General features: G+C 43.7%; 1 protein-coding gene across 1 annotated transcript; it reads right to left on the reverse strand.

Moving 5' to 3' along the window:
• Nucleotides 1-1731: 1731 nt before the first annotated feature.
• Nucleotides 1732-5081, reverse strand: slc52a3-1 (solute carrier family 52 member 3-1; the record flags this gene model as incomplete). Its single annotated transcript, XM_084333114.1, has 3 exons — nt 1732-1944; nt 2912-3035; nt 4078-5081. 3 exons carry the CDS (start codon nt 5079-5081, stop codon nt 1732-1734), a joined length of 1341 nt encoding a protein of 446 aa, XP_084189240.1.
• Nucleotides 5082-15093: the final 10012 nt, after the last annotated feature.

Genomic DNA, 15093 nt, shown 5'->3' on the forward strand with positions numbered 1-15093 from the left:
GACCGCGGTGGTTCTGTTTGTATTGCTCCTGGCTGTTCAAACTAATTTTACCATGTGAGAGAGAGGAAAGTTGGTTAATTTCCACAAACTACCAGTGAAAAAAACAGTGTTGTTGACATGTTGGCTCGGGCTGCCTGCACCCAGACGGCGCGACCAGCCTGTTGGACAGGGAAGGAGGATCTGCAGCGAACACTTCATTGCCTCGGATTATGTTGTTGGGGTGGGATGTTTGTCCAGAAGACCACTAATCAGCTGAAGCCGGACGCGGTTCCCTCGGTCTTCGACAGACAGACCGGCGTTAGCTCTCGGGGCCCGGCGTTAGCTCTCGCTAGCTAGCGTTAGCAACCGGAGCGTCGCGGAGCATTCAGCCTGCTGGCTACACAGCTTGTGTAGCCAGCAGGCTGAATGCTCCGCGACGCTGGTTGAAGTGGGTCTAGGTAGCCAGCAGGCTGAATGCTCCGCGACGCTGGTTGAAGTGGGTCTAGGTAGCCAGCAGGCTGAATGCTCCGCGACGCTGGTTGAAGTGGGTCTAGGTAGCCAGCAGGCTGAATGCTCCGCGACGCTGGTTGAAGTGGGTCTAGGTAGCCAGCAGGCTGAATGCTCCGCGACGCTGGTTGAAGTGGGTCTAGGTAGCCAGCAGGCTGAATGCTCCGCGACGCTCCGGTTGCTAACGCTAGCTAGCGAGAGCTAACGCCTGGCCCCGGCTGGTGCCAACTAGCTAGCGATCGCTCCCGAGAGCTAACGCCGGTCTGTCTGTCGAAGACCGAGGGAACCGCGTCCGGCTTCAGCTGATTAGTGGTCTTCTGGACAAACATCCCACCCCAACAACATAATCCGAGGCAATGAAGTGTTCGCTGCAGATCCTCCTTCCCTGTCCAACAGGCTGGTCGCGCCGTCTGGGTGCAGGCAGCCCGAGCCAACATGTCAACAACACTGTTTTTTTCACTGGTAGTTTGTGGAAATTAACCAACTTTCCTCTCTCTCACATGGTAAAATTAGTTTGAACAGCCAGGAGCAATACAAACAGAACCACCGCGGTCCCGTTGTTTTGTAGGCAACATTTTATTTGCTGACTGACCCATTCAATATAGGCAGCTAACCAGAGTGTATACACCCAAGCCACGGTATGACGTCAGCCATGACGTCAGCAACAAAATGGCGGCGCCCATGTTGAAAACAGGGATATTATATTATATTTTTCAGACAAATAAGATAGATTTCACATTTGATTATAGAACCCTGTCTTACACAAGGTACACAACAAACAAACTAGGATCACATTGCTCACTGCTTCATCTCCACTTTAAACTATTAATGGGACCTGAGTACAGTGATCGAGAATGGTCACCCAATTATCTTAACAAAAGTGCATCATTAGCATTATGTTTGTTGTCTAAACGGGAACATAATGGTACAATTTAAGATTTGAATGTTATCCGCATATAAAGGACAAATAAAACATTGTTAATTTGTAAGAAACCTCAATGAAAACGGCGCAGGGTAAGTTATATTCACTATTGTTATGACAATGTGATAGAATCCTATAAAAATGTGGACGCATTTGGTCACTGTGACGTTACCTATTACGGTAATACCACCACCAGCACAAAGTCCATTTATACAGTAAAGTCCAAAACTAGCCTGGAGATGGGCTTTGGACACACCATTGTCCATACGGCACCTCTGTGCCCTTGTCCCATCACTGTGTTCTGAATCTCCTCAGATGAACGCTTATAAAAGACAGTTGGTGTTGCAGAAGTCTCCTGCTTGAAACAGGTTGTACACGCTGACCAATGGGAACATGGTGAGCGAACCCACCAGGGAGCCCACCTGCACTGCAGCTCCACACCACAGCAGGGCGCTGTGACTCCTGTCCCTCAGGATGATGCCCACCATCACCTTGACGTAGGACAGGGTTCCGTTGAACAGGACCCATGACAGCACCTGGGGGGGTGGGGGGGGAGAAGAGCAATCCTGTAGCAAGGAAACTATGAAAGAAGGAAGGGTCATCACGTCAGAAAACCAGCGTTCTATGCTCAGCAGTTCTATTGAAGCATATTTAAAAAATTTAAATATACAAGCTATCTGAGGAAATATACATACACACCAATATATCAAATGTTAGCTAGTTAACAAATTACCGATGATTCTGCCACCCGAGGTAATAACCTGTTTAAGCGATAAACGAGGAGATGGCTGATTCCATTCAATGTTGGGTGAACTGAAGGTTTCCACACTTGGCACCAGTGTGGTCCACGCGCTACACAGTGACGTGATGACCCTTCCTTCTTTTATATTGTTAGTAGGGTAGTACTATAGTAGGGTTTACTCAGTACTTCAACTGGAAGATCATAAGACATTGAACTAAGACTGGAACGCAAAACAGGACAGAAGAAAGAGTCAAATGAAAACAGAGTCCGCAAGACCTCCCATCACCATTTATCAACGTTTGGTCGAAAACACCAATTGGCCTATCGCAAGCCCTGCCCCTTTTTCCTGATCCTCCAATCACAACCATTGCTTCCTTCCTAGCAACAGTTGTTATTGGAGGATCGAGAAAAGAGGCCGGGGCTTGATATAGGTGAATTGAATAAATGGGGATGGGAGCATTCTAATAATCTGTGCAGATTCTATTCTTATATTCTATTCCAGTCGTGAAAAGCAAAACATGAAAACATTTGTGCAATATCATTTCCAAACATTCTTATGTCAGTGACAGACTAATGTGATGATAACTAATATCTCAGTTACTCAACAATTACATCTTCTATAATAGAGGAGTTGGCCTTTGCCACAAGCATATCCTCGACAGAGCCACTTGGAGCGGTGCCCATCCTAGCGTATCTGTGTCAACTCTGTATATGCCATGATCTTATCGACGTAATAATGTCAGCACACGTGCATCACTTACAATGATAGCCTCTCCCAGTGCAGAATTATGTAATAGAGGGCATGGACTCATAGCTGCCATAGCCATGTTATAGCTGCCAAAACCTGTCCCCACGAGGCTCAGGACACCTAATAAGACGAGAGACCTGGAAATAATGCAGAACACGAAATATAATGGTTTAGTCATTCGCATATCTCAAAAGAAGCAATTCCATGTGAAGATAAAAGTGAATGGTAATTGTTGGAAGGGAACACTGCCACAGATCAACTGCAGGTCCACCTACTGTACTGTATGTTATAAACCTGGAAGATTACCCATAACGCCTTTTTTCCATCTAGTTTAAAGGAACACGCCAACTTTTTGGGAAATTAGCTTATTTGCCATCTCCCCTGGAGTTAGACAAGCAGATACATACCCTTTTCTTCTCTGTGCATGCATTAGGCTTAGGGAACAGCCGCACCGTTAGCCTAGCTTAGCGTCATTCACTGGAAGTAGGTGTGCCAGTGTAGCCTCCACATGGTAAATACACAGGTCACAACATGTTTACAGGAAAGTTTTGGAGTTGTATTTGGAGTGTATTTGGTGACTGTTGGGAACTAGGCTACACTGGCACACCTACTTCCAGTGAATGACGCTAAGCTAGGCTAACGGTGCGGCTGTTCCTTAAGCCTAATGCATGTGTAACCGGTCTTATTTTACATGCCCCGAGTGGGAGTTGAACCCCGGTCTCCCGCGCCGCGGGCGGCATCACAGACCACTATACCAAGAGGTGAATTCCCTTCTAAGTAATGGGTCTGGATTCCTCTGGGGAGTGAGTTTTACTTGCAGTACCGCTGCCGTCCACAGTCACTTCACAACACTGTCCATCGTGACTGTAGGATAGACACACGGTACCTCCGTTACACTCACCCCCCTAAACTCACACCACCCAGGGCATCCGGGTCACGGCACCACTGTAACTGGTCTTATTTGACATGCCCCGAGTGGGAGTTGAACCCCGGTCTCCCGCGCCGGGGGCGGCATCACAGACCACTATACCAAGAGGTGAATTCACTTCTAAGTGAGTTTTACTTGCAGTACCGCTGCCGTCCACAGTCACTTCACAACACTGTCCATCGTGACTGTAGGATGTCCGTTACACATGCACAGAGAAGAAGAGGGTATGTATATACCAAGACTGTTTTTACCTTTTTGGATAGAACATGGCAACGATGCATGCCAAAGGGTTGGCCACAGATGCCAGCGTGGCAGACAGGTGATAGGCCAGGTTCCCATAGGGCATACAGGAGTACGTTTGCACAGAAGGAAGCACGCCATTGGTCGCACCATTGACCCACACCACCAGGAAGTAGATGAAGGCCAGTTGGTTCACAGAGTGTTTGGTTTTGGCCAGCGGGGCTCCGCTCTCTCCCGTCTCCTTACTGTTGGGTCTCGTGCCCTCGTAGTCCATCACCAACGCCGGGTTGTCCAGCCCGGAGGACACGGACGCCGTGGCGTCTTGCACCAGGTTCTCGGTGGACGACTCAAAGGTCGGGAGGCGGTTCAGCGCGTTAAAAGCGACCAGGCTCACAAGCATCATAGTCGCTAGGAAAGAGAAAAAGACCTCGACGGAGAAATTGGGCGGAAGATACTCGGTCTGTAACGAGTCCTCGCCTCCGGCGGTGTGGTTCCCGGACGGCTGAGAGGCGTTCACGCACCTGGCAATGCCCACGCCCTGCGTCAAGGCCACCAGGGCGGGGAGGAGGCCGCTCAGTCCCTCGCCGATGAAGTAGGTGGTGATATACCTGGCCGGGAGCTGCGTCATGAAAGGGAGGAAGGTGACGGAGGAGGTGCAGTCCACCAGAGACAGGAAGAAGGTGATTACGAGGAAGGCAGTGCTGTGCGGCGCCCCGGCCACCACTGTGGTCTCGTCCCAGAAGACGGCGAGCAGGATGCAGGACAGGACGCCGACGGTCAGGACGCCGTTGATCACGATGTTCTCCCTCAGGCGGCCGGGGCACAGTTTGTGCATGAGAATAACGAGCAGGGGCCCCACGTTAGCCATCTGGATGATGACGGTCAGGTAAGAGGGAAGTTGCCAGGCCTCCGGTAGCTTGTTGACGATAAGGGGGAGCTCCACCCACACCCCGTTCACCGCCACCCAGGAGCCCACTCCGAAGGCACAAGCCAGGACATGGATGAGCAGAGTCATGCTGCAAGCGTAGTCTCGAGGCAGTGTGGAGAAACGTCTTATATGAGGAGATGTGGTCTGGAGGATGGATCCGCCTCCTTTTACTTGTCATACCTTCAGGAGAAAGGATATGTAATGAGCTGTGGGAAACATTAATAACTTACTCAGTCGAATGGATCGGGTTAATACGATTTATTAACTCAGAAAGATCAATACTATACAAAGAGAATATGGCTGGATGGCCCTCACCCTGTGACCAGCTTTGACACGAGGAAGTAAGAGAGAGAATGAGGGAGAGAGGGGCTTCTTTATAGTCAGGGGGGGGACACACACCATAAAATGTAGATTTGGGAGAAGGGGGGGAAGGGTAAAAGACCACAACTGAGGGAGAGGACAGTATATTAATCCTCCACAGAGCCCTACATGTTTTTCCTGAAATGTTGCTTTATTATACCATTAATACAGCCAATAGAAAGAACTTGTGTTTGTAAGATTTAAACTGAAATACACTGTATATCTAACATGATTGTATTATGATTATTATTATTGTATATAATAATAATAATAATAATAATAATAATAATAATAATAATAATAATAATAATAATAATAATAATAATAATAATAATAATAATAATAATAATAACTTAGTTTTATATAGCGCCTTTCATAAGACCCAAGGTCGCTTTACATAGGGGGGAAAAACAACAAAAGTAACAAACATAGTGGACAGACACAACATACAAAGTGGGAAATTAGGGGTTAAGGGCCAAGTTGAAGCGGTGGGTTTTGAGGATTTTTTTTTAATGAGTCCAGAGTTGGGGCGTTGCGGAGTTCAGCGGGGAGGGAGTTCCAGAGGGTGGGAGCTGCCACACTGAAAGCTCTGTCCCCGAAGGTCCGCAGTCTGGTTATACATACATATCTTGCAGTCCTGTATATTGTGTCTTACATTTTTGTTGTTTATATTATCTATGTCTATATCTTTTTATATACACAGTAGCAATTAGGGAAATGTAATTTCAACTTTCTGTATGTCTTGCACAATCGAAGATTTACAATAAAGTTGCCTTTGACTTCCATAACAATCTGTGTTCCGATGAATAACTCCTGTGTGAAAAGCCTGTCAATACAGAACTCTGTCTACCCACTAAAGAGCTGTCCAAATCTGGTGTCTAGTTTGGACACCATGAAAAGCAGGTTGAAGCTTGTAATTCCCTGCCATAAGCATTGTCACAGTTTTACAACATGTTTATGGCCCAGTTGTTCGGCCAAAAGAGGTGGATCTTTTTTCATCTTCGTATTGATTTGAGTGTGCTCTCGATGCAAGGATACCACATGAACCAGTTCAAAAAGAGGTATAAGGACATGATTTTCACCAGGTACAGGGATGAAGAATGGCTTTGACTATCACCAGGTGTTTACATAGATTATTATTTATTTACGTTATTATTGTGGGTACATATATTTAAATGTATGCAGAATAATGCATTATGTGTATGTATATATGTATTGTGACTTAGAAAGATGTATATTCACAATCACTGAGTAGAAGGGGTAGGATTAAATAAGTTTATACTTATTCCTACTCCTTTTTGGACCTGTTAAATTCATATTGTTTGTTTGTTTGAAGTATTTTGGTTTGTTGCTTTTTATTAAAAAATATATGAAAATTATATATATATATATTTAAAATGTTGAATTCAATTAAATTAAATTTGATGCTGTTAAATGTTTTGTTTACATTTGTACTGTTTGTATGTATCGTTATTTTTTGTTATTAAAGTGAGATGAGGCTTATTCTCCCTCTACAAGTCAAACCCTTCAAGAGCATTTAGCGTTGAAAGGTAAATGGTCAAATAAATTACATATTGGGTCGTTAACATGTTGGCCAATGATTTGCTTTGCAAAGGCCGACTGAAAATATCCATATTGTTGATGAGGTTACTGGATGGAGATCTTTTATTTATTATTATTTTTAAAGCTAAGACAGTCGTCATGAGTAGAAAGATGCTCAACATATTATCACCCATAAGGAAAACGCATGGACACTTTGTGGCGCAACAAAAACTCAGTATTTATACCTTTATCTTATATTTTAATTATAATCTGAATTAAACCAGAAGTTATTATGCTTCTTTCTCTGAGCCATCACAAGACTGGGGAGTGGGTCAGTAAGTTCACTATTTCAGGTGGCTGATTGAGTGACCTTTTGACCTCATAGGCGTCAGTGGAGCAAATGCACTGTGTGCCATGACTTCAGTGTGTTGGTTTTAAATGTTAGTTTCAATGTAGCTACATTACTAACACCTGCAACATTCCGTTGATGCTCTGCGGGAAGCACTCACCAAGCTTAAAGTGGTGCTGAATGCTAGTCAAATGAAGTCGATGCTATTTTCTAGATCCAGAAATATGGGTTGTAATTGTTTAAGTAGATCTACTCTGAATGGATCCACTATTGAGAGGGTCACTGAATATAAATATCTTGGCATTTGGCTTGATGAAAAGTTTACTTTTAAATAACACATAGCCAATCTAACTAGCAAACTGAGTTATTTTACAGAAACAAAGTTTTCAATCAATCAATCAATAGTTACTCATCATTGCATCCTATATGAGGTGGGTTGGTCTGCTAGGCAAAATAAGCATCTTTATGGCCAACATAGTAACGAAAATTGCCACCATATATCACAATGATGCTAGATTGGAATTATGGACCTTATCTGACCCGCTCAAATTATTGGATTTTTTTCTGTCCGAACTTTTGATGAACCAGCTTCCTGGAATGATCTTCAACTCACACTAAAAAATCATCACCCCACTATCCTATGGACAATTTAAAAAAACGTGATCACAAACCTCCCTACCTCAGTCAGTGACGTAACTGTTTTAATGTAAGAACATGATGACAAACCTCCCTACCTCAGTCAGTAACGTAACTGTTTTAATGTAAGAACATGATCACAGGGAGCTCCAGTAGCTCACCGCGTATCTCGGCGCCATTTCGGCGTCGGGGACAACCGTGCGCGTCACGGATCTGGGGTACACGAGTTCGACTCCCGGACTCGCCGTATTTTCTCAGTGTCTTTCCCCCGATCTATATCCTATTCAACCTGTTTCTGTCGGTCATGCTTGACCAGAAAAAGCGATAAACACTAAAAAGAACCAGCTGACTGGTCAAAGTTTAAAAAAAAAAAAAAGAACATGATCACAAACCTCCCTACCTCAGTCTGTAACGTAACTGTTTTAATGTAAGAACATGATCACAAACCTCCCTACCTCAGTCAGTAACGTAACTGTTTTAATGTAAGAACATGATCACAAACCTCCCTACCTCAGTCAGTGACGTAACTGTTTTAATGTAAGAACATGATCACAAACCTCCCTACCTCAGTCAGTGACGTAACTGTTTTAATGTAAGAACATGATCACAAACCTCCCTACCTCAGTCAGTGACGTAACTGTTTTCATGTAAGAACATGATCACAAACCTCCCTACCTCAGTGTGTAACTGTTTTAATGTAAGAACATGATCACAAACCTCTCTACCTCAGTGTGTAACTGTTTTAATGTAAGAACATGATCACAAACCTCCCTACCTCAGTGTGTAACTGTTTTAATGTAAGAACATGATCACAAACCTCTCTACCTCAGTGTGTAACTGTTTTAATGTAAGAACATGATCACAAACCTCTCTACCTCAGTGTGTAACTGTTTTAATGTAAGAACATGATCACAAACCTCTCTACCTCAGTCAGTGACGTAACTGTTTTCATGTAAGAACATGATCACAAACCTCCCTACCTCAGTGTGTAACTGTTTTAATGTAAGAACATGATCACAAACCTCTCTACCTCAGTCAGTGACGTAACTGTTTTCATGTAAGAACATGATGACAAACCTCTCTACCTCAGTGTGTAACTGTTTTCATGTAAGAACATGATGACAAACCTCTCTACCTCAGTGTGTAACTGTTTTCATGTAAGAACATGATCACAAACCTCTCTACCTCAGTGTGTAACTGTTATCATATGTATATATGTATATGTACATGTATTCTGAACTGTACTGTACTGTAATCTCGACGGTATTGCAAATGAGCGTAAAACCTTAATGTCCCTTTTCGAGAATAAATAACAGTTTCAAATCTAAATAACTTAAAGGGGAACTATTTTACTATTTCTTTCACTATTTGGGCAATTTTACACAATTCCTGTGAGTTTATGGAACACATCTGTAATTTTTCTTTGTATTTTGAATCAAGTACTCAAAAACAGAAATGTTCTACCTCAAAATTTTAAGCCGTTTTGAGGCTGGGCTCCGCCCATACTCGGAATGCGATTGGAGTGACAGAGAGAGAGAGAGAGACAGACAGAGAGAGAGACATTGACGCGCAGGGGCCAAGCGGTCTCTCTTAATGAGTAATACAGGTGGCTGGCAGTTGGCTACAAGCATAGATGCATAGCTGGCAGTTGGCTACAAGCATAGATGCATAGCTGGCAGTTGGCTACAAGCATAGATGGGGCGGGCGTTATTATGCAGATGAGAAACCTCTGACGTCACAGATACACTAAATTTCAGATGACTCACTTGAGTGAGGGACAATATTGTGAGATGAGAATTGGAAGAATGCGCCAAATTGAGAATTAGAGACATAGATCCTATTAATATAAGTCCACATAGCTAGAAAATAATGCTAAACACTGGAAAATGCCATTTATAAGATAGTTCCCCTTTAATAACTTATGTATTGTATGTATGTAAAGTATGTCACGGACACAACCTTTGCCTGCGGTTTAGAAATGCCACGACTCTCATAAATTAATGTTCAGACAGTCACCATTCAGAAATGATCGCAAAATTAGTCATATCCGCCGACACGTTCTCGAGACCAGTTCTCGAGCAGCAGATTACATTTTCACTTCTCCTTTCCACACGTAGCCTAGAAACGCAAAACAAAGCATAATGGCCGTATCCTCTCCTGCCTCCTGTCAGACGTGCTGTTTAGCCCTTAGTTACACCGCTCTTATGATGATGACAAAACACACGAGAAGCGTCTGCCTCTGTGATCACATGATGATATGTGTGGGTGTGCAGAAGTGTCATCTGGAAGCATTTTAAAAAGTGAGCATTTTGTACTTTAGGTTGTACTTTAGTTTGTATATTGTAGTGTTTGGACTTTATTCTTTTTACTTTTTTTTACTGTATGAAGCACATTCTTAGGGGGTCATACAGAACCAAGCATTTCACTGTAATGTACCTTATATGTGACAAATAAAACAAAACTTGAACTTGAACTATATAGGGAGCCTTGATGAACTGACAATGGGGGACTCTGATGTAAACAAGACGAAAGTATTTTTCTGGTCTGCATCCCCTTAACAATTGTTTGTATTGATCCGTACTGTATTGTACCCATTCTGCAGTTTTCAATCAAGCAATCAATCAGCCCAAGGACAGAATGATTTCAAATGGTTGTTAAGCATGTCGCCAGTTTGAAGATTGAGGAATATTGAATGTTATCTGACCCACTCAAATGATTGTGTCAGAAATATAAATATGCCTACAACATATATTCAGAGAAATATACCTGTCCTCTCAGACTGTCACTTGATAGCATGTAAAAGTGATAGTCTAGTCGTGTATATCCATCACTTTACATCAATTTTATCAACTTTAACCCTTGTGTGGTGTTCACGGACCCACAACATTACTGGGATTTTAAAACAAAGATTCCATTATAATCAAAGATAAATCATGTTTAACTTTAAAAATATGAATGAAAGGGGCGGCTGGGTGGCGCAGCGGACATTGCGCTTGTCACCAACGCAAGAGACACCGGGTTCAAATCCGGCTGTCGGCGTTGCCTCCGGCTTGGGCCGGCCGTCATACTGGCTCAATTGGCAGAGTCAGCGGGTGGAAGTTGATGGGTGGTAATCTGGACGTTGTGGACAGCGACTCCTACGGGTCGGTTGGGGGACGCCTGCACAGCAGAGACAGGAAATGGCGGGGGCAGCGTGAGCCTCCCACAAGTTACACCTCGCCAATGAGAGTCCGCACTGGCAGGTGAAAAGATGTGACAGGCTGCCTCCTCGTGTACCGGAGGGGACACGTGATGCAAGGCTTCTATCCTCCCTACAACTGACCAGTGGGGGGCATATGCGAGCAACGTTCAAGACAGGGGAGGGGAGAATTGGAAACAGCAAAAAAATAAGGAGAAAAGGTTGATAAATATGAATGAAACATGGTGGAGGCAGACAGTGACGGTACACAGTGAAGCTTTTTGTTTAATTTGTTATCATATTTACTTGTTTTCCCCTACAAGTTACACATGTTTAAGTGGACCTGAACACCACGTATGTAATATAAATGTGTAGGGTGTGCACTCAATGAAAATATGTTCCTTTATATATTCTTATTTTTTTTTAATCCACTTTTTTTTCCTCCTGTTTTTTCTGTGTTTTTCTCCCATCCCAATTTAGTCGTTATGCCAATTCCCCCCTCCCCTTCCTGGTCGTTGCTCGCATGTGCCCCCCACTGGTCGGTCTAGGGAGCCCTGAAGTCTAACAGATGCTTCCTCCGACACATAGGAGACAGCCAGCAGCCTCTTTTCACCTGACAGCGCAGACTCTCATTGGCGAAGTGTAACGCGTGGGAGGTCACACTACCTCCGCCATTTCCCTCCCTCGCTGTGCAGGCGCCCTGACCGACCTGTAGGAGTCACTGTTTACAACGACCAGAATACCACCCCACCGGCTTCCCTCCCGCTGACTCTGCCAATTGAGCCAGTATGACGGCCGGCCAAGCCGGAGGCAACGCTGACAGCCGGATTTGATACCAGTGTCTCTTGCGTTGGTGACGAGTGCTTAGTCCGCTGCGCCACCCAGCCGCCTCTTTTATATATTCTTCATAGAAGATTAGCAGAGGCCAATGAGTCTCAGGCTGAAAAAAAAAGAATTAATTGTAATCATTTCTCTTTTAGTAAACATTGAAAACGGGTCCCACAAACCCGAACACCACACAAGGGTCAACCTATGTATAACCTCATTCCCAGTTGTATCTCCTCTGTGAGATAAAGCCTGGTAAAGAACTACTGCCGAAAGTGTGTATGGGGTAGAATTTCCGGTGTATGTACTTCCCCTGGAAGCTGCCTCCGAACGGACCAAACTTTTCCCGAATCATGTCGGCAAACAAGCTAGAACGTCCCGGTCATGTAGTAAATTCTTTAGGCAAAGCTGTTGCAGTGGCTTAAACGAGGAAATATTGTGCACTTCACACGTTTCTATAATTGTTTTGTCGAAAACAGAAAGCCTGTAGCCTGTACTTCCGTTTACACACTTTAGGAGGCATATCTTTACCAGCCTAACCTATGTATAATAGGAATGCTTGGACAAATTACTCACGCAGGTTTCTTCAGTCTGGATGCCTTGTTATGGAATGTACTTTCCCCTTGCCTTGCTTGTTAAATAGAGAGAGAGAGAGAGAGCTTTGTGGAAAAAACATTTCCCCCTCTCTCAAAACAACGACAGAGCAATGCCTTCTGGGTAGGTCGGAGTCCAGCCCTTCGGTCATCTCCACCAGAGTGGAGGCTCAGAGTGTTTAGAATCAGTGTAAGGGCCCGTCACAGAGAAGCAATATCTATGCCCTCCTCTCCATTCACTAATTGGACACAACTGGCCTCCTATTATTATATTACTAATGCACATTTTTCAAACTGTTCTTCGTCCCAGTTGCACCAGGAGTGCTTGGTGTGGAAACCCAAGCGAGGACCCTAAGAAGATAATGTGCTGTATCTTTGCAATAGGCTGTAAAATGGTTTTGCTTGGTATACCTGTAGACAGTGGAGCAGAACAGACCGCTATACTGACAGACTGTTAACTGTGTCTGTGACTCTTAACCACCAAAACCTGCACGGACTACAACGTATGACGTATATCATGCCAGTTAGGGTACCTTGTATACTATTTACTTGTACTCATAGTATTCAGATTCACATTTTTTATTGCCTACATTTATTGTAACTTATAATATAACCGATACATACAGACCCTAATCTGCATCTTTGTTTACACTGTTTATTTTTCTCATGTTTATATTCAGATAAAATTGTATTGCCTATATTTGTCTTTCTACTATTACCCAGAAATATTAGTTAAATCTAAAGTTAAATAATGTAATGGTTGAGCAGGTAGAGGAAACTAAGCTCCTAGGAGTTACTCTAGTGAACAAACTATCATGGACGAGACACATAGAATCAGTGGTGATAAGAATGGGGAGAAATATATGGGTAATAATGAGGTGTTCAGAGTTTTTAACACTGCAACTAACCAAACAACTCTAGTACTTTCACATCTTGACTATTGCTCAATGATTTGGTCAGGGGCAAACAAGGGAGACTTGGGAAAGTTGCAGCTGGTTCAAAACAGAGCAGCTCGGCTTGCCCTAAGCTGTACATCACGTTGTAATGTTAAAAAAATGCATGTCAAGCTCTCCTGGTCGACAGTCGAAGAGAGGCTGACGGTATCACTCCTTGTCTTTTTAAGAAATATCAAGCTGATGAGTCATCCTACGTGTCTATATAGCCAATTAACACACAGCTCTGAAATACACACATACAAGACGAGACGTGCCACAAGAGGGTGCTATCAAGTCCCTAAAGGAAAAACTGGCTCAATGCAACGAAAAGTGCTGTATAGAGCCATGACTGAATGGAACAATTTGCCGGATCACATCTCTAAAGAAAAAACAAAATCAAGTTTCAAAAGACAATTGAAAAGGCATCTAGAAACCTAAAGATCGTAAGTTAATGACACAGCAGGGCACACATTTAGCACACAAACACACACACACACACACACACATGTGAGTGAGCCCTCATCAGTGCGATTCATTCTTCTCTTTTATTTTCATTTCAGGTAGTTGTACCTTAAGAGAATTGTAGGCTGGCATCTGTAAATGCAGATATAAGTCATTTCTTTTTTTATTATTATCTTTTTCCCCTTTCTTTTTCCGTTTTTCTCCCCTCCCAATGTTAGTCGTTGTGCCAATTCCCAATCCCCTTCCTGGTCGTTGCGCACTCTACCTCCTACCGTCGGTCTGGGAGGGCGGAGACTATCACATGCTTCCTCCGAAACATGTGTACCCAGCCCACCGCTTCTTTTCACCTGGCAGCGCGGACTCTCACTGGGAGAGTGTAACGTGTGGAAGGTCACACTACCTCTCTTCCAGATCCTTCCCTCGCTGTGCAGAGGCAGCGCCCCGAACGAACTGTAGGAGTCCCTGTTTACAACGACCCGAACCCACCCACCGGCTTCCCTCCCGCTGACTCTGCCAATCGAGCCAGTATGACGGCCGGCCAAGCCGGAGGCTGAGCAACACTGACAGCCGGATTCGATACCAGTGTCTCTTGCGTTGGTGACGAGCGCTTAGTCCGCTGCGCCACCCAGCCGCCACAGATATAAGTACTTTATTCTTATTTTATTATCATTATTTTCTTTCCAATGAAATGAAAATCAGAAAATAAGTGGTATATGATGGAAAATATGAAAGTCAATGCTTGAGGAAAGGAAGGAAAATGGACTTCGGAAATCAGTTTTCATTCTATTTATTTACTGTTCTGTAAAAGTCTTGTTGAATGTAATGTTTTATGTGGACCCCAGGAAGACTAGTTGTTGTCATGCAACAGCTAATGGGGATCCTAATAAACTCAATAAACCCTGCCCATACCTGTACCTCCCCTTCCCCCTCCCCCATGCTGCTATGACACCCAGATTTCCCCAAGGGGATCAATAAAGGAATATCTTATTAGATTAAAATGTATTGTCATTATACAGCAAAAGTACAACGCAAAGAAGTTTGGCATCCAACCAGAGTGCAAATGTAACAGTAAAGTGCAATAGTAATATACAATGTACAGGTGATTAAACTGGGTATAAAATATATAAATTAGTACTACTGAGTGTAGAGCTAATCAGAAGTATGTACAGAGTTATAATATAATATGTACAGTGATACAGGTATGAAGACAGTATGGTAG

Source organism: Notolepis coatsorum, assembly GCF_963971535.1.
Source record: "Notolepis coatsorum genome assembly, chromosome: 17".
Classification (NCBI taxonomy): domain Eukaryota; kingdom Metazoa; phylum Chordata; class Actinopteri; order Aulopiformes; family Paralepididae; genus Notolepis; species Notolepis coatsorum.